Source organism: Mesoplodon bidens, assembly GCF_964165515.1.
Source record: "Mesoplodon bidens genome assembly, chromosome: 8".
Taxonomy (NCBI): Eukaryota; Metazoa; Chordata; class Mammalia; order Artiodactyla; family Ziphiidae; genus Mesoplodon; species Mesoplodon bidens.
The window spans coordinates 79220221-79241098 of NC_138165.1; the positions used below are offsets into that span (position 1 = coordinate 79220221).

Below are 20878 nucleotides of genomic sequence, written 5' to 3' on the forward strand. Positions count from 1 at the left end.
TTTTCTCCCTTGTATATCCTTGCCTCCTTTGCTATAGATTAGTTGACCATAGGTGCATGGGTTTATCTCTGGGCTTTCTATCTTGTTCCATTGACCTATATTTCTGTTTTTGTGCCAGTACCATATTGTCTTGATTACTGTAGCTTTGTAGTATAGTCCGAAGTCAGGGAGTCTGATTCCTTCAGTTTCACTTTTTTCCCTCAAGACTGCTTTGGCTATTCAGGGTCTTTCATGTCTCCACACAAATTTTAAGATTTTTTGTTCTAGTTCTGTAAAAAATGTCATTGGCAATTTGACAGGGATTGCATTGAATCTGTAGATTGCTTTGGGTAGTATAGTCATTTTCACAATATTGATTCTTCCAATCCAAGAACATGGTATATCTCTCCATCTGTTTGTGTCATCGTTGATTTCTTTCATCAGTGTCTTATAGTTTTCTGAGTACAGGTCTTTTACCTCCTTAGGTAGGTTTATTCCTAGGTATTTTATTCTTTTTCTTGCAATGGTGAATGGGATTGTTTCCTTATTTTCTCTTTCTGATCTGTCATTGTTAGTGTATAGGAATGCAAGTGATTTCTGTGCATTAATTTTGTATCCTGCAACTTTACCAGATTCATTGATTAGCTCTAGTAGTTTTCTGGCGGCATCTTTAGGATTATCTATGTATAGTATCATGTCATCTGCAAACAGGGACAGCTTTACTTCTTTTCCAATTTGTATTCCTTTCATTTCTTTTTCTTCTCTGATTACCATGGCTAGGACTCCCAAAACTATGTTGAATAAGAGTGGTGAGAGTGGACATCCTTGTCTTGTTCCTGATCTTAGAGGAAATGCTTTCAGTTTTTCACCATTGAGAATGATGTTTGCTGTGGGTTTGTCATATATGACCTTTATTATGTTGAGGTAGTTTCCCTCTATGCCCACTTTCTGGAGAGTTTTTATCATAAATGGGTGTTGAATTTTGTCAAAAGCTTTTTCTGCATCTATTGTGATGATCATATGGTTTTTATTCTTCAATTTGTTAATATGGTGTATCACATTGATTGATTTGCATATATTGAAGAATCTTTGCATCCCTGGGATAAATCCCACTTGATCATGGTGTATGATCCTATTAATGTGTTGTTGGATTCTGTTTGCTAGTATTTCGTTGAGGATTTTTGCACCTACATTCATCAGTGATATTGGTCTGTAATTTTCTTTTTTTGTGATATCTATGTCTGGTTTTGGTATCAGGATGATGGCGGCCTCGTGGAATGAGTTTGGGAGTCTTCCTTCCTCTGCAATTTTTTGGAAGAGTTTGAGAAGGATGGGTGTTAGCTCTTCTCTAAATGTTTGTTTGAATTCACCTGTGAAGCCATCTGGTCCTGGACTTTTGTTTGTTGGACGATTTTTAATCACAGTTTCAATTTCATTACTTGTGATTGTTCTGTTCATATTTTCTATTTCTTCCTGGTTCAGTCTTGGAAGGTTATACCTTTCTAAGAATTTGTCTGTTTCTTTCAGGTTGTCCATTTTACTGGCATAGAGTTGCTTGTAGTAGTCTCTTTGTATTTCTGTGGTGTCCATTGTATCTTCTCCTTTTTCATTTCTAATTTTATTGATTTGAGTCCTCTCCCTCTTTTTCATGATGAGTCTGGCTAAAGGTTTATCAATTTTGTTTAATTGCGAATGTCGGTGTGTTTAATATTGTCCCTGAGGTCTCTTAGGCTGTCTTCATTTCTTTTCATCTTTATTCTGTTCTGTGGCAGTGAATTCCACCATTCTGTCTTCCAGGTCACTTATCCATTCTTCTGCCTCAGTTATTCTGCTATTGATTCCTTCTAGTGTATTTTTCAGTTCAGTTATTGTATTGTTCATCTCTGTTTGTTTGTTCTTTAATTCTTCTAGGTCTTTGCTAAACATTTCTTGCATCTTCTTGATCTTTACCTCCATTCTTTTTCTGAGGTCCTGGATCATCTTCACTATCAATATTCTGAATTCTTTTTCTGGAAGCTTGCCTCTTTCCACTTCATTTAATTGTTTTTCTGGGGTTTTATCGTGTTCCTTCATCTGGTACATATTCCTCTGCCTTTTCATTTTGTCCATCTTTCTGTGAATGTGGTTTTTGTTTCACAGGCTGCAGGATTGTAGTTCTTGCTTCTGCTGTCTGCCTCTGGTGGATGAGGCTATCTAAGAGGCTTATGCAAGTTTCCTGATGGGAGGGACTGGTGGTGGCTAGAGCTGGGTGTTGCTCTGGTGGGCTGAGCTCAGTAAAACTTTAATCCATTTATCTGCTGATGGGTAGGGCTGAGTTCCTTCCCTGTTGGTTGTTTGGCCTGAGGCAACCCAGCACTGGAGGCTACAGGCTCTTTGGGGGGGGCTAATGGTGGACTCCGGGAGGGCTCATGCCAAGGAGTATTTCCCAGAACTTCTTTTTTTTTTTTTTTTGCGGTACGCGGGCCTCTCACCGTTGTGGCCTCTCCCGTTGCGGAGCACAGGCTCCGGACACGCAGGCTCAGCAGCCATGGCTTACGGGCCCAGCCGCTCCGCGGCATGTGGGATCTTCCCAGACCGGGGCACGAACCCGTGTCCCCTGCATCGGCAGGTGGGCTCTCAACCACTGTGCCACCAGGGAAGTCCCTCCCAGAACTTCTGCTGCCAGTGTCCTTGACCCCATGGTGAGCCACAGCCACCCCCCACCTCTGCAGGAGACCCTCCAACACTAGCAGGTAGGTCTGGTTCAGTCTCCTATGGGGTCACTGCTCCTTCTCCCTGGGTCCTCATGCACACACTACTTTGTGTGTGCCCTCCAAGAGTGGAGTCTCTGTTTCCCCCAGTCCTGTCACTCCAGTGGGTGGACTTCTGTGGTATAATTATTCTCCAGTTTGTGAGTCACCCACCCAGCAGTTATGGGATTTGATTTGTGATTGTGCACTTACTACTGTCTCATTGCAGCTTCTCCTTTGTCTTTGGACGTGGGGTGTCTTTTTTGGTGAGTTCCAGTGTCTTCCTGTCAATGATCATTCAGCAGTTAGTTGCAATTCCGGTGCTCTTGCAAGAGGGAGCGCATGTCCTTCTATTCCGCTATCTTGAACCAATCTCCGTATTTCTAAATGGATATTAAATGAGTTTAAAATAAATACATCAATTAAATTGTGAGAGAGAAAAGAGAACATCAAATAACTTTTCTGTTAGAATCCAACAATTCTCAAATTTAATTTCTTGGAAACAGTTTCGAAATAGCTAAGAGTATCAATAGTAAATTGTGGACTATAGGTAATGAATTGCTTCATACTTTCTGAGTCTTTTTAAATTAAAGATCTGCATTGACTTTAGATTTTATTTTTTTGTTGTTGATATTTTGCTGAGGAAACAATATGGTTATTCTATTTTTTTAAATCTAAGAAAATAGAATAAGATGTTTACTACTCATGACTATTGTTGGTTTGTTTTGTGTTGTTTTGAGAAATAGAGTTGTTTTCTGTACCAAAAACAACATAATGGAAAGGAAAGACTTAATGCAGGATTACCTGTGAAAAGAACTGGGACAAAACCACAGAAAGACAAATGAAAATTTAAGAAGATACTCATGTTTATTATCTGATTAACATTTGACAAAGCAAAGGTAGGTGCACAAAGAGCTCTTTGACAAAGTCAAGCCCCAGATATCAAACTACAGTATCTCCCTGACAGCCCCAGAGGGCACCATGCCACTCCCAGGTAGCTGTGCTGGCTATGCAACCACTCAGTGTAGATGCTGCTGTGTTGTACTTGGAGTACAGGCTTGCAGGCATCCGACATCAAAGGAGTGGGCTACTAAACACTAAGAGTTCTAGTTCCAGGTGTCAAAAGTCAATGTTATTACCAACAAGTACTAATTGTGTACCAGAATGTTCAGAAAAAATAACAGGCTTTCAATACTATATAAAATACACCTTTTATAGAGAACAGGCTCTTGTTGTGAGCTGCCTTTAACTTATTTCCTCCCTTTGCCAAAGTCTGTCCATTCAGGTCAAATCAAGGACATATAGTACAAAATTTTTTAAAAAACTACTTTAACAATAGTCATTAACTTTTTTCCAAGACCCATGCCTAAGGCTATTTACATAAGATTTGGGATCATCATAATTCAGGAGAAATTTTAATTCTGAGTTCACAGGGAAGGTATCCCTCCTAGTAGATAATAGGATACTCAGAAATACCTGAGGTATAATCACTGAGACCCTTCAGAAGGAAGAAAAAAAAAAAGATCAGAGTTCCCTATACTGGCATTAAAGTACATACACAGTTGATAAAGAAAAACTAAAATGTGAACAGTGCTAAAACATAAAAGATAAATTAAGAAGGAACTTGCTACAAGGCTCCAGTTCTTATTATATTTTATACACAATTTCATTATAATAGAGATTCTCATTCTCAACCAAAAATGATTTTAGGTGGAAATTTCAAAAACAACAAAACCCAGTTTCAAAACAGGATTCATTTCTAGAGACGAGCATGCACCAGTTTCCAATCATTGTGTTTCTGGTGGAACAGCAACATCAATTTAATTTTCAAAAACAAAAGTCTGGTTCTCTTTAATCAGACAGGCTTATTTGGCTGTGAATACACCCTTGCCCTGCCTCCAAAGTGATCATTTTAGCCTCGGTTATTTTAAAAGTATACTAATTATACAGAACACTCCAAAATCTAGCTTAATTTATAGCTGTTTATATAATACACATAAAATCTGATAATTTAATACTTTGTACTACTCTCTGGTCTTATATTTTCCTACTTCCTCATGTCTCTCGGAAACTGGTAACAGGAAGATTACTTTCTTAGAGAATAAATAAAAAGCTTAAAGAATTGTCTAAAATAAGCACCCCAGAGTTACTTTATGAAGTAGAAACTCAAATATCATTTAAAATATGAATTGGAATATTCTAGAAATTTAAACATTAGGAATTCTTCTGGTCCACATTCAGGGACATGTGCGTTCACTTACAAACCACCTGGAATCCTTTCTGAACATCTCTGTGTGTGGTCTGCTGATTTCAGAATGACTGAGCAAGGGGGAGAGAATGGGGAGAGGACACTCTTTTTGTTTTTAAGAAGTTTATTTAGAAAAGTTTTATTAAAAGATTCTAAAAATCATGGAAAACTCACACATTTTACTCTTGCATGTGTGTTTTGAGCACATAGCTCTTTCTGAAGGAGAGGCAGCTCAAGAGGAGAGAAGGACCCTCCTCTGGCCTGTAACAGGTGTATGGATGGGAGCCACAGGAGTAACATGCCCATCAAGAATTCTGCAGAAAATTACCTTTCAGTTTAAGTCAGAACAGAGGAGCAAAACATTTGCTAATGAAGCAATGAAAACATCAAGTAACACACCTCCCATTTTCAAAAAGAACTAGCCCCCTCCTTCATCTTCTCTCCATAATGCATTTCATGTAACAGCATTTCTTTATCAACTGCATAGCCGAGATAAAGCCATGTCATCTGATGAGAAGCAGACCTCGGTCAGCAATGCTCAGAAAACAGACCTGTTTTTTCCCAATTCACAGCCTTGCGTCACACTGCTGAAAGCTGAAACCTAATCCCGGAGTTTCACTTTGCCATTTCACATAGTTAAAAAAAAGAAAAAAGGAATCCCAGAGAAAAAGCAAAAGCGTTTGACTTTCCTATCGAAAAAAGTTCACTCTCTAATTCTGCGGATATGAAGAAAAAGGCAGATGTTTTAATTTCATTTTATATTAAAAAAAACACAATCTCAAAGAAAGCACCTGGGTTTTAATTCAGTTCATAATAATTTGCTGTGCCTGAGAATTTTTTGTGCAAATATATGTCATCTTTCATTAAAAGTATGCATAGCACATTTTGGAAAAAGTTTAGTTGCAACCAACTTTCCTTCCAAAAAAACTTACAGAGATAAATACACAACATTCTCTAATTCCTATTGATTGCACTTCTGGTTTAACCCATCCAGCCTCCAAGGAAATTTGAAAGACATGTACAGTAATTATGTTCATACACCTTGGCCAATGCACTTATTCAGAAGAAATATTCTGAAAACAATTTTCCTTGGTTCCAATGTACCCATATTTTCCTTCTTAAAGTAAATCCCTCCTACCCCCCACTCATGCTGTTTGGGGGGGGTATGTATAAAAATACAAATTAAAAAAATTAACCCTATTAATCACAAATGCAAAAGGAACGTGGATTATGTTTGGGATCCCAGTGGCTCAAAGGCCTGAAAACAGAAAGCAAAAAGGGAGTCTCCACTAGTCTGATCTTATGAAAAAGGTAAAATTCCTTGTTGATAATGCAGTGAGCATACTCTTTGATGGAGTTGTAATTTAACCAGACATTAACAGGGGCCAGCAGATAAGCCATCTCACTGTTGTCTCACTAACAGACTGAGTTTACTCCAGCAACCGTCTAGAACAGCTTTCTAAAGGTAACGGTCAAAGCTGCTCCTTCTTTTTTCCCATCTCCTAACCTGGGTCCTCCCTGCTTATGCTCACCAGAAGTAAAGGTGCTAGCAAGTTCAGTATTTCTGGTATGTTCCAATATTAATGAATTTATTTTCTAGTCACTTTTTATTTTCAAGACAAGAAATACCAACCGAGGACCACATTAAACATTTCTTCTTTCTCTGCTTCCAAACACTCATGACCTATTCATTTATACTTTCAATTTATCAGACAGACCTCATGCCAGTTCTGTTTCCGTTCTTCCACTTTCCCCTTCCCACATTCACAACCCTTCTGCAACATTCCTTTTCTCTCAGACAAGACTACATGTATCAGTGCAAATCTTTCCTTCATGTGCTAACTTGTGTAAGAGGTCAGTCAAAGGCTGAACCTCAGTCTTCCTTCAGGATATCCATTTTGGGTGACGATGTGCAAACTGGGTTGCCAAAGCTACCCATAATGACTGGAAGACTCTGATTCCTCCTCAGTCCACTCAATAAATTGCTACCTGAATTTAAATAGACAGCAGAGTTTGGTCTTTGAAGACCATTTTCTGCCTCTTGGCTTCTTCCATTTTCCTGGGCTGCAGGGGTCTTGATCACTCTGGCTATCCCCAGTCTTTTCAGCCTGTCCACTAAGTTCATCTTCAACTGGCCAACATCAGGAGGGTTTCGGGACGGTCTCAAGCCATACATCTCCTGGAGGAATGTTTCAGCTGGTCGGGAGGCCAAAAAATTTTCAGAGAGATGCACTCGAGGCTCAACGGGCAAAGGAGAAGGGCAAGGTGAGTGAGACGGTGAATTTGGTGGCGTGGAAGGGATAGCCAGGCCTCTGGGGAGAGGCTGGAGGAGGGGGTCCTGTGAATCTGGGCTTTGGTATGCTTTAGCAGAGATGCCTCGCTTTTGTAGAAGTTTGGCCAAGCTCATGGTGCCGCTGAAGGTTATGGTGGAATCTCGTCGGTTGGTGATGGATTCACCAATGCTGAGACTATAGGACATAGCAGGAGAATTCACTGCTGTGTTTGATGAACTGCTACCACTACTTCCACAGGATAATGAAGGGAAGCCAGAGCTTTACATAGAAAGAAAGAAAAAAAAAAGCAGTAGAGAGAATTTAAGAATAAAAAGTAATCCCAAGTCAGCATTTAAAGTAATTACAGTAGTTATCCATAGTAAATATAGAGGAACAGGCAACATGTCAGTATCTGAGGAATGAAAATTTTGATGTGTTACTTCAATGATTAGTTATTTGTAATTTAGTCATTAACTTATTGAAACATATTTCTTTTCACAGAATATGAGTTTACCGTACTTAGATAACTTTATTATTCTCAAATAATTACTTTATTATTCTTAAATTTTAACTCTAAAATATGTATCTGTGGAAATACAACTAAATTTTATAATTAAAAAATCAAAGAAATTTAAATACTGAAGAAAGTAAAGTTTAAAATTTTTATTAACATATCCATTCCATAAAATGAAATATACCAAGAGACAATAATTCGTGATTTAACAATTCTTCAACCTTTTAGAAAATACAATCTTTCAAAATTAAACCAAAGACGGTTTTCTAAGGAGACACATTTCTTTTTAATCTGTCAATTTTATATTACTGAGAATAAAGTTCTAATTGTTAAATTTCCAAGAATGTTAATTCCAAAGAATAGTAGTATAAGGATACCCATGGAATGAATTTTTCTCAATCTTGACTTAAAGCATGGGTTTCTGGGAGATTAAAAATAATTAAAAGTTTTGACACCTATTAGAATCTTTCTTCTTATTCTGTGTTTTGTTAAAAAGAAAAAAAACAAAATAAACAATCATGTACTCAAGGAAATGGTGATAGAATGGAGAGGGTACATCTTTAGCAAATTATTCCCCCTTGAGCAAATGTTACCAGCATTTAATACATAAACTTTCACTTTAACACAAAATACTCAGAATATCTAGATATCAAGATTTATAAAGATTATGAACAAGATGCAAATTTAGGATTAATAAATAAACTTTCTAAAGTACCAACTTGTATTAAAGAAGCAAAATGCAAACAACTTCGACACCTTGGTTCTGATGTAGTCTGTCTACTGTATTCCCAGTCTCCCACCTCCCTGGTCCTACTTTATTGTAGAATTGCCTGTCTTTTCCTAAACTGTTCATGTCACTACCATACCAAATGATGGTATCAACCTGTATCGAGAGCCTCCTCAAGAACCAATTTTATAAAACCTGCTATCTTGGGCTTCTCTGGTGGCACAGTGGTTGAGAATCTGCCTGCTAGTGCAGGGGACATGGGTTCGAGCCCTGGTCTGGGAGGATCATGCATGCCGTGGAGCAGCCGGGCCCGTGAGCCACAACTACTGAGCCTGCGCATCTGTAGTCCGTGCTCCGCAATGAGAGAGGCCGCGATAGTGAGAGGCCCGTGCACAGCGATGAGGAGTGGCCCCCGCTTGCCACAACTAGAGAGAGCCCTCACACAGAAACGAAGACCCAACACAGCAAAAATAAATAAATTAATTAATAAACTCCTACCCCCAACATCTTCTTTAAAACAAAAAACAAAAACCCCAAAACCCCTGCTATCTTGTTGACTACAAGAACAATGTAGAAAAGTTGCAGGTATGCCTGTTTATTATAGACTTTATTGAGGTCTTTATAGGATACCACCCAAATGCTTCCCTAAACAGTCAATTTGCTTCTATCTTATAGACATTGTGAATCATAATGTTATTTCCCTCCACACTGGCAGCTAAAAAGCTAAGACTCAAATACATGGCTCACCTTACTTAGCAAGTATATAAGACTTTATAGTACAATTTATACACTAGGTGTATTCCTCTATCCATTTTATATCCTTACTCTTGATTCTTTTTGCTTCATTTTTCTTCTCTACTTCTAGTTAACATTATCCTGCAAAGTTCTACATATCTCTGGAAATTGCCTTAGATTCTTTTCGGAACTGGTAGGACAGATATTTCAGCAATATTGCTTATTGTTCTAGTCTGTGTAGTAAATAATTTGGACTGCCCAGAGGGTTCTGGCTTTGCCCTCAGCTTCTGGGAGGTAATCTATGCCATGGCTGCTAGAAGTGTGTTTGTTCAGGATGGAGCTTGGCCACACCAGATCTTGGAGTGGACCTGGCCACACCCAACAGCTGTAGGATGGGGACTGGCCATGCCAGGAAGACTAACCATGTGATTTAGGGTGGAAGCTTTGGGTCAGTGGACCTGTAGGTGAATTCTTATAGTTATAGTGAGTTATAGCTATATAGGTAATCAATCAATCATGCCTTACACAGTGAAGCCTCAGTAAAAAAAATCTGGACACTAAGGCTTGGGTGAGCTTCCCTGGTTGGCAATACTCTGTGTGCACTGTCAAACACTGATACCAGGAAAGTAATGACTCCTAAGGACAGAGAGGTTTCACGTGTGGAACCCTCCCAGACTCTGACTTATGTGTCTCTTCCTTTGGCTAATTTTATCCTGTAACCTTTCCCTGTAATAAACAGTAACCATGTGCATAACAGCTTTCAGTGAGTTCTGTGAGTCCTTCTAGAAAATTTATCAAACAAGAGCATGGTTTTGGGAACCCCCTGAACTTGCAGATCATATCAGAAATGAGGGCACTCTTGTGTGGAGGACTAGTCCCTCCAATCTTGCAGTTTGCTAACTATGGGTATAGTTTCAGCTGGGTCATTTACTACCTGCCTGCCCTTGGACCAGTCACCTGAACTTTCTATGCCTCATTTTTTTCATTTAGACACTACATACTCTCCTGGCTTGCCTACTTCAAAGAGTTATAATGATCAAATGAGAAAATACAATGTGAAAATATTCTAAAGACTAATTATCACAGTACATTAATTAAAATTCTGGGAATTAAAATGACAGTAATTTAAAAAAGAAATTCAAGAAAACAGAGTTGAGGAAAGAAGTAAGGCCTCAAATTGCCCAGCCCCTCTTACCTGGGGGTAACCTGAGTAATATCAGAAGGATGTAATATCCTACAGGTGGTGAAGGTGAACGTTGAGTTTGTGAAGGACAGACACTTTCCTGGGTTTGAGGTTGCAACTGAAGTAGAGAGTTTTAGGGAATCAAACACAAAATTGAAAGACTAGGTTAATAATGTAAAAAGTTCGTCATTACTATTAATAATACAGCATTTATCTGGTGTCTTTTATACAAAAATTCCCAAATCTAGAAATGAAATATACATATTTCATTTCCCCCCATGAATTTATTTATTTATTTATTTTTGGCTGCGTTGGGTCTTCGTTGCTGTGCGTGGGCTTTCTCTAGTTGTGGCAAGTAGGGGCTACTCTTCGTTGCGGTGTGCGGGCTTCTCATTTCAGTGGCTTCTCTTGTTGCAGAGCACGGGCTCTAGGCACGTGGGCTTCAGTAGTTGTGGCACACAGGCTCAGTAGTTGTGGCTCGCGGGCTCTAGAGTGCAGGCTCAGTAGTTGTGGCGCACGGCCTTAGTTGCTCCCCAGCATGCGGGATCTTCCTGGACCAGGGGTGGAACCTGTGTCCCCTGCATTGGCAGGCGGATTCTTAACCACTGTGCCACCAGGGAAGCCCTACATATTGTATTAGTATCCACTGGTTAGTATATAGCTGAATCCTTCAATAATTTGAAACTGAAGTTCAAAAGGATTTAATATAGCTTAGAAACAAGAGAAAAACTCATTCTGAAAAAATACATTAGAAAAAAATACCAAACCAAGAACTAGTCATCCAATCTTTCTAACCAAACTATCTACTCCAGTGGTTCTTGAAGTGTTGTTTGCACCTTGTGTGAGTCTACAGGTCAAAACTACTTTCATAGCAATGTTAAGATGCTATCTGCCTTTTTGACTGGGTTGGCACTTGCACTGCTGGTGCAAAAGTAATAGTGGGTAAAGCTGCTGGCTCCGTAGCACAAATCAAGGCAATGGCACCAAGCTGTAGTAGTATTCATCACTATTGTCCAAATACAGTAGAAAAAAGAAGCCAAATTCATATCAGAGTGTCCTGATGAAGCAGTAAAAATTATTTATTAAATCTTGACCCTTGGGGGACTTCCCTGGTGGCACAGTGGTTAAGAATCCGCCTGCCAGGGCCCTCCCTGGTGGCGCAGTGGTTAAGAATCTGCCTGCCAATGCAGGGGACATGGGTTCAAGCCCTGATCCGGGAAGATCCCACATGCCACGGAGCAACTAAGTCCGTGCACCACAACTACCGAGCCTGCGTTCTAGAGCCCACGAGCCACAACTACTGAGCTCATGTGCCTCATCTACTGAAGCCTGCGCGCTCTAGAGCCCGTGCTCCACAACAAGAGAAGCCACCGCAATGAGAAGCCCGCACACCACAATGAAGAGTAGCCCCAGCTTGCCACAACTAGAGAAAGCCCACGCACAGCAACAAAGACCCAACACAGCCAAAAATAATAAATAAAAATAAAATAAATTTATAAAAAAAAATCTTGACCCTTGGGCTTCCCTGGTGGCACAGTGGTTAAGAATCCACCTGCCAAGGCAGGGAACATGGGTTCGAGCACTGGTCCGGGAAGGTCCCACATGCCGCAGAGCAACTAAGCCCGTGTGCTGCAACTATTGAGCCTATGCTCTAGAGCCCGTGAGCCACAACTACTGAGCCTACGTGCCACAACTACTGAGGCTACGTGCCACAACTACTGAAGCCCGTGCACCTACAGCCCATGCTCCACAATAAGAGAAGCCACTGCAATGAGAAGTCTGCACACTGCAATGAAGAGTAGCCCCCGCTCGCCGCAACTAGCGGAAGCCTGCGTGCAGCAATGAAGACCCAGAGCAGCCGAAAATAAATTAATTAATTAAAAAAAAAATCTTGACCCTTGAATCTTTTTAATATTCTGTGTGATGAAACAGGAAGTAAGCATTAAGCACTCTGCTTTATACAGAGATACAATGATTATCTAAAGGAAAAGCACATATGTAATTTTTACATTTTTTCACAGAACACCATCTTTACTTGAAAGAACAATTAATACAAAAACTACAGTTATTCAGACTTGGATATCTGGCAACATTTTCTTGAAAAAGAAGGTAGTGAGTCTGTCTCTTCAAGAAAATAGCAGACAGGATTTCCTGCCAGTGACAAAATTTGAGCTTTCAAGTGAAAATAAGTGTTTTGGTAGACTTGTATCCATTGCTGAGAGCTTGAAAGCTTCCTAATACTAAAAGACTTACCCAGTGAGACAGGTGGTGATACTATATGATTTTAATATATTCTATAATGAAACGGGTCAACATTTGGAAGATCTGCATAACTCAGTGAACCAATATTTTCCAAATGACCAATGCGTTAACAAAATCATGCATGGGTAAAAGATACATTCAGAGAGCAGGACAGACTAATAGATTTTAACGTAACAAAGTATGAAAAATTCACTGATAGGGTTTTAGACTCACATTGCTACAAACCTTAAAGAGACTACCACTTATCAAGTTTTGGTGTAATATCAAAGAATATCCACAAATACCTGAAGAGGCTATTAAAATACTCTTTCTTTTTCCAACCATGTATCTGTGTGAGGCTGTATTTCCTTTCTTTTTTTTAAACTTTAAATTCTTTTTATTTCATTTTATTTTTCTATTGAGGTATAGTTGATTTACAATGTTCTGTTAGTTTCAGGTATATAGCAAAGTGATTCAGTTACATAAATATATATTTTTTCTTTTTCATATTTTCCCTTATGTGTTATTACAAAATATTGAGTATAGTTCCCTGTGCTATACAGTAGGTCCTTGTTGGTTATCTATTTTATATATAGTAGTGTGTATATGCTAATCCCAAACTCCTAATTTCTCCCTCCCCACCCCCCCTCTCCCCTTTGGTAACCATAAGTTTGTTTTCCATGTCTGTGGGTCTATTTCTGTTTTGTATATAAATTCATTTATATCAATTTTTTTAAGATTCCACATATAAGCAATATCATATGATTTTTGACTTTCTCTGTCTGGCTTACTTCACTTAGTATAATAATCTCTAGGTCTAACCATGTTGCTGCAAATGGCATTATTTCATTATTTTTTATGGCTGAGTGGTATTCCATTGTATATATGTACCACATCTTCTTTATCCATTCATCTGTTGATGGACATTTAGGTTGCTTCCATGTCTTGGCTATTGTAAATAGTGCTGCAATGAACACGGGGGGGCATGTATCTTTCTGAATTATGGTTTTCTCTGAATACATGCCCAGGAATCATATGGTAGTTTATTTTTAGCTTTTTAAGGAACCTTCATACTGTTCTCCATAGTGGCTGCACCAATTTACATTCCCACCAACAGTGTAGGAGGGTTCCTTTTCCTCCACACCCTCTGCAGAATTTATTGTTTGTATACTTTTTGATGATGGTGAGGCTGTATTTTCTTCATACTCCTCAACCAAAACAACATATTGTAATAGACTGAATGTAGAAGCTGACACAAGAACCCTGCTATCTTCTGTTAAGCCATAAATTAGAGACTTGCAAAACTGTAAAACTAAACCACTTTGTAAACTACTTAAAAAAACAGCTAATTTTCATAAAACATATTATTTGTGTTAACATGTAACTCTTTTAAAATAATGAGTTAACAAATATTTTTATAATTTCTCAGTTTTGATTTCTAATAGGTAAATATCGGTAGATACAACCCATACAGATGCTCTCTGGAATTCTTAACGATTTTTAAGAGTGTAAAGAGATCCTGAGTCCAAAAGTTTTGTGAACCACTGGCTGAATTGCTCTCTCTCTGCCTATCTATTCATGCAGGTTGGCTAAGAAGTGGAGAGAATTAGAAGGGGCACTTATGCTATAGATTTCTATTGTCTTATATTCAAGACTGAGTACACTCCAGTAAGATTTATATAGAGGCAGTCAGCTGACCATACAGTTATGCAGAAAGCAAAGTACTACTGGTTACTAGACTACACTCAACCAAGCACTCTTCTCACCTGTAACTGGACCACCAGCTGAAGTCATGGGTGGCAGGAAGATTCCTGTTACTGGCTGGGATATTGATGGTTTCTGTTCCACGTGAAAAGGTTGCTGAACCTGAAAAGTGATACCTTCCTCTTCATCTTCTTCTAAATCTGAGAGGTGATAGATGGCATCCTTGGGCAACTGGGTAAAGCCTTTAGTGATGACACCTGGTCGTGGGTCAAGAATGGTTCCTAAATTTGGTTGAGCAAGCTGCTGCCATTGGTGCAGAGTTTGTGATCCTGAGGATGCAAACCAAAAAAGGAACATGTTTTAAATTTCCCACAAATATTAAATCTTGAAAGAAGCTAAAACTGTATGTGTAAAAAAGTAATGATAATAATAAAACTACTTATTTGGTCTTAATGTTTTGGTAAAATTTGTAAATTAAGGTTATCTGTGGAAGATTAACAAGATGATAAAGGTATGAATAATAATCTGTTCATTTCAAAAGTTAACTTTAAAAAGGAAATCTAAAGCAGGGGTGAAAAAACCAAGACAACACCCTTAATAGGAACTAGGATGCTGAGGCAGTGATGAGAAAGAAGATACGTATCACGGCGGGTTGTATGTTCCCAGGTGACAAAAACCAATACTCCTTTGTCCTGGAACTATGCCTATGAACTTTGAACTTTGAATTTAAAAGCCAGGCTCCTAGGTTGGAAGGCACCTTGAATTACCATGTTTTTTTCTGTATATTTCTCAAGACTCATATGTGCTCATGACTCTCCTTTCACCAGGCTCTCAGGGAGAGTAGGAAAGCGAAGGAGATGATAAAAAAAAGGAGGATCAATCCTCATGGTTTCTGTCTACGAATACTGGTGAATGATCATCCCAAGTACCTGCACCAGATGCAGTGTCTAATTGTCACTAATAGTCATATAATCTTAAAAATGGCAACTCTGACAAATACCTGTACTGACCATTAATGAATAAAACGAACTTATAGCACCTTTGAGTTTGAGGGGTCCTTATGGGTTACTGACTCAAAATTTTGTCTAATGCAGACTCTTTCATGATAATAGCAGAGGATCATTTGAATACCGTCAATATTCCATAAAACAAAGAGATCTGTTTTGAATTCAAGTTCTTAGGAGAGAATAGAAACTGACCTGAAATTAACAGAACTGAACAAAAGAAAAATACAGACATACATATCTGTAAGTAACTGACACTTTTTGGGTAAAGAACATTTTTTGAAAAGGAAGGTAGAGATGAAGCATTACATATAGATTATTTTCATTCATCTATCATATCCTGTTTATCTTACCATGAAAACTGCTATCAAGGATATTCCTTAGAAAAGGATAAGAAAAGATTACTCCTCCTCCCTCACATTTGTAAAAAAACTGTATCAGTAGAAGAGAACTGACAGCCGATGGCTTGGAGAATGCAAATCTCTTCATTCATTTTCCACAAAGTTCTGCAGGGTCACACAAACAGCGAAGATTTAGGGATAATAAAGACCTCTTCTACACTTAGGGTTCTTATAATTACATGAGAAATCTCAATTCCAGGGGAAGGCAAAGCCAACAAACAACATGGCTTAGAAACAGCCCTTCCTTACTTAGTACCTTCAAGGGGCTTGACAATTTGCAATTTTTCAGGCATAAAACCTCGAAGGCAACTGGCACTGCTCAGGTCTGTGATCTCCGACTGGTCGGTGCAGAGGGAGGCAAGGCTCTCTGTGGGGATGCCACAGTCACTTCCTCCTTCTTTCTGGCCAGCCAGAACCTGGATCTTCCGTTGCCATTCTTCAGCAAAGAACTGCCTCTCACTTAAGTAGTTCTGTCGCCGCAGACTCAGGCGATGCAGGGCTGTAGCCAAATCGCTCTCTGCAGAGCGTCCTGGTTGACAGACCTCCTGGACGTTCCTATGGGAAAAACATATTCACTGACTAGATCTGTGAGGGGCATAAGCATAGCATAGACCTCTCCTTTCCACAATGGTGAATGTTCAAGGGATTGATCTTAAAAACACATATCTTTTCTTAGATACCTGGAATACAGAAATAGTAACAACAAACCCAAATCTCTAATATATATATATATAATATTTTTATTTTTTATAAATTTATTTATTTATTTATTTTTGGCTGCACTGGGTCTTCGTTGCTGTGCGAGGGCTTTCTCTAGTTGTGGCGAGCGGGGCCTACTCTTAGTTGTGGTGCAGGGGCTTCTCTTGTTGCGAAGCATGGACTCTAGGCGCACAGGCTTCAGTAGTTGTGGCACGTGGGCTCTAGAGTGCAGGCGCAGTAGTTACGGCGCATGGGCTTAGTTGCTCCGCGGCATGTGGGATCTTCCCGGATCAGGGCTCGAACCTGTGTCCCCTGCATTGGCAGGCAGATTCTTAACCACTATGCCACCAGGGAAGCCCATATATATAATGTTTTTATAGATCATTTCAAGTGACTTCAGATAGGCAAAACTATACTTTATGTTGTATTTATTAACTTTTCTGTTTCACTTAATTTATGAACCTACAGATAATGACCATCTATAAATTCAGTTTAGGTAGTCAAAAAACTAAATATTATTATATTTCACTGAATCTATAATACCATTGAAGGCAAGAGGTACCCTTATTTTATGTACTAAGAAAGAAAAAAATGTTACCCATTAAACTATGACATGTCATTAGCTGCAAAAGATAAACAATTTCAAAAATATTAAAATGTGAAAAAATTTACTTTAGGCCATAGAATCCTCTATGAATATTACAAACATTTAAAAGAAACCAACAAGATCTGTAAACACCGCACTTTCATAGTTCTGCAATACACAGTTTTTCACTTATTAACATTTAAAAAATTGGCGGTATCTTACAACTGATACCAAAAGAAAGAGTAGCAAGCCAAGCTTTAGTTATTCCATGTGTGAATTCACACGGATCTGTTTGTTAGATCTTTTCCTAAGGTAACTGTGTACAATGAGGTAGTATTGAAACATCAAGCTATTGTGTGTATAGAATCTACCCCTAAAACCAGGCAATACAATTGAAAACCCAAGGTAATGGATTTCTGCATTAAGAAAGACTTCCCTCAGATGCCAAACATCTAATTTTCAAAAACTTTCAGCTGACTTTCCAGTCATTCTCTTTAATTTCTAGTTATACAAAATTCAATGAACTGAATTAATAAAAAGCAGAAAAAAATCTAAATTTAAACAAATAGGAAATTAAGAGCAATCTAGTTTTCCTCGATAGGTATTCTAGATTATTGTTTATCCTAATGGGCACCAAAGCAACTGAAATTAGGAGCATGGGTTACGAGAAAGTGTCATGTAATGCTATGCATAACTGCCAATGACCAAACAGATTCAAACAAATTTGACTTTGAACACAAAGATTTAGACTCAAATTTTGCCAAACCAGAGACGAAAGTAGTAAAGAATTTTATAGTTCAATGAAAACTCCATTTTGAATATGCTCAATTAAACTTTTTCACTCCAATGATCTAACAAATAATGATACAGGGAATCATTACTGAATGAAAACTGACAGTTCTAGAACTTCCTTGGGACAGCACAGAGCAATGCTGGAATTTGAGTGTGTGAATCTATGTTTCTTACCCTGGATCTTCCTCCAAGTTACTCTTCTGGATTGTTTTGTCCTCTGTTTGTTGTAAACCAGATTCAAAAGGTTTTGCTGTCATGATGACACTTGAACGGTTGGAGCCTGGAATGGGTAGCAGAGCTGGGAATGGGACAGAGCAGCCCCGTGTGTCATTGGCAACCTTGACAGTATCAAATACCCGTTTTTGTTGGGCTCTGTCAAAAGAGAAGTGTTCATTATTGCCACTGCCTACCACTGGAGTGCTTTAGAAAAGAGACATGTTAAGTGTAGTTAATTAAAAATAAAGCCACCCTGAAGAGCATCTGAAGTTTTGGAGAAATTATTAGAAAGTAAATTTCAGAACAAGAGAATGCTCTCACAGATCCAAGCACTACGAGGAAAAAACTGAATAGTAAGCAGATTTACTACCGAATCTCATAATACCAATCACTATGGATTGTGGCTTCTGTTTAATTTCCATCCCAATGGTTGAGTAACAACACATGTGATCTGAACTTACTTTTGTTTAAAGAGAGAAGATTCCTCATCCAAACTCAACTTCTTACGCATGGTCCCCTCAATCTCAGCTGCCAGAGATTCCTAAGAAAAAGAGTTTGATGTTACTAACAGTTGTTATCTAAGAAGCCTGTTAGGAGAAATAAACTATCTTTAAATTATTTAACGGAGTTTCCAGAATCAAATACTTTTGGCGTTATAATGAAAGAAAAGTCACAGGCTAAAATGCAGGGGAAGAAAAGAGACATTCTGGAAATGTAACTTTTAAACAAGAACCAACTACTTTTTCATGATATATTTTTACAAGAAAGCAGTGGGAAAACCAATTATGATAAATAAAAGTATTACATATGCAGACACACAAAAATAAAATGTTTGAAAGGCTGTAAACCAAGATGTTAATAGTGATTCTGTGGAGGTCAGGATTTGATGGTATTCAGCAATTTGTTTTTGCTTCTCTGTAATTTCTAACTTTTCTATAATAAACATGTAAAGCTTTTATAATATAAAAAATTGTTAAGAGAAAAATAAGTAAGCTTCCCCTTCCCCTGGTCATGGATGAAGATTCAACTAGCATGGGTGTCATGCTCAGTGGGGCTGTGCTAACAATGACTAGAATTGGAGGTACTGGTGTGAACTCATGATTTTAAATATACATATAAACATAGGTATGAATGTAAAGATAGAGATAGATGTGTTTATGTGGGTGTATATGAACGTACACATATTTCCTAGCTCTATCTGTTGAAGGGACCTCAAAGCAATGGTACTCTAGTGGCACTGGATACCTAGCACCCAGATTTTGGATTCTAAATATCATTTCTCATTAAAAATAACCAGAGCTCCTTGGAGAATGGCTGATCCCAGGACTGGGCCAGGGAAAGGGCAAGAGGAGCTTGAAGGAGATCCCACTGGTCATATCTTGGACAATTTAAGTATCAAAATAAAAAACAATAATAATGGATTATAATCCACTGATTAAAATAGGAATCCCTGAGTCTATACTGACATAACCAAATGAACAAATGAATAAATAAATGACACAGAAAAGCTCTAACATATAAAAGAATGCCAATTAAAAAAAGTTGAAAAAATGATGGATTAAAAAGTCACCATTGGCAATTATCATAGTAATAACTGAGTCAGATACATCCCCATCAATAGGTGCTAAAACTGTGGGTAAAGGCTTGATGAGGAACAGAATATTTAAACAGTCTCAAAGTATCACCCCCAAAATAGTAATTTTGATCACTTGGCTAAGGTAGTATCTGACAATTTTCATCAATGCAAAGTTAATTTAGTAATATTAATTCAATTAACTATTAACAATGATTAACTTTACAGTGGAAAAAACTGGCAGATACTAGCTTAACCAAGCAATCAAAGTTAATTAACATCATCAGCAATGGGAAAAAGAGACAATGTGTGCCTTCTAATACAATGTTCTGAGAAGAGCATGGCATTATTTCTGCTGAAAATGCATTACCTAAATCTAATTGTGGGGAAACAACAGACAAACCCAAACTGAGGACATTCTACAAAGGTCATGAAAGACAAAACAAAGACAGAAGAACTGTCCCCAATTGAAACAACCAAATGCAATGTATCCTTCAAAGGACACTGTTGGGACAATTGGTAAAATTTAAATGGGTTCTGTGGATGAGACAGTGATAGTATTGTATCAATGTCAATATCCAGAAGTTGATGGTTATATGTAGTCATGTAGGAGAATGTCCTTGAGAGTATCCTTGTTTTTAATAAATACACACAGAATTATTAAGGGGTAATAGGGTTATCTGCAACTTACTGTTAAATGGTCCAGAAAAAATAAGAGAACAATATGACAAATGTAGTAAAATATTAAATTTGAGAAATCTAGATGAAGGATATATGAGTTTTTTGTACTACTGTTGGAACGTTACCCTAAGTTTAAAATTACCTCAAAATTAAAAATTAAAAAATATTCTGCCCCAATATTCTCTAGAAAATCTATTATAATTTATAGTTTCAGTCTTTTAAAAAATTTCACAGGATTGCATGTAAGTGTTTAAGAACTAGATTATTAAAATAACTCTTTGAACCAACATTACAAATTCGGGCATAAACTCAGAAGTTTTCATTAATTTCTTTATTTCAAAAAAAAGATTGTTTATTGAGGAATCAAATCAATATGATTCCTGCTCTCACGGGGCTTACACTCTAACTGAAGTTAAATAGAGCAAGAAACTCAAGATCTGTTAAAAGAGGTTTTAAATGTTCAGAGCACTATTTGAATAAGTGGTCTGTGGTGGGATTAGGGTAGGGAGGATGACTGAAGTTTAAGTAACTCTATGGGACACAGACCTAAACTTAATTTCCTTAGGGTTCATCTCATACAATAAATCTGGAAG

The 20878-nt window shown here is 38.0% G+C and overlaps 1 protein-coding gene across 1 annotated transcript in view; it reads right to left on the reverse strand.

Moving 5' to 3' along the window:
* Positions 1–3552: 3552 nt before the first annotated feature.
* Positions 3553–20878, reverse strand: part of TRAK2 (trafficking kinesin protein 2) — a 61673-nt gene continuing 44347 nt past the window's right edge. Inside the window, exons 11-16 of the mRNA XM_081242888.1 lie at positions 18493–18572; positions 17990–18187; positions 15995–16293; positions 14396–14662; positions 10401–10506; positions 3553–7508 (exon numbers count right to left, since the gene is read on the reverse strand). Of these exons, the coding sequence (XP_081099014.1) occupies positions 6830–7508; positions 10401–10506; positions 14396–14662; positions 15995–16293; positions 17990–18187; positions 18493–18572 (1629 nt within the window). The 3' untranslated portion in view covers positions 3553–6829. The remainder of the gene's footprint in view (positions 7509–10400; positions 10507–14395; positions 14663–15994; positions 16294–17989; positions 18188–18492; positions 18573–20878) is intronic.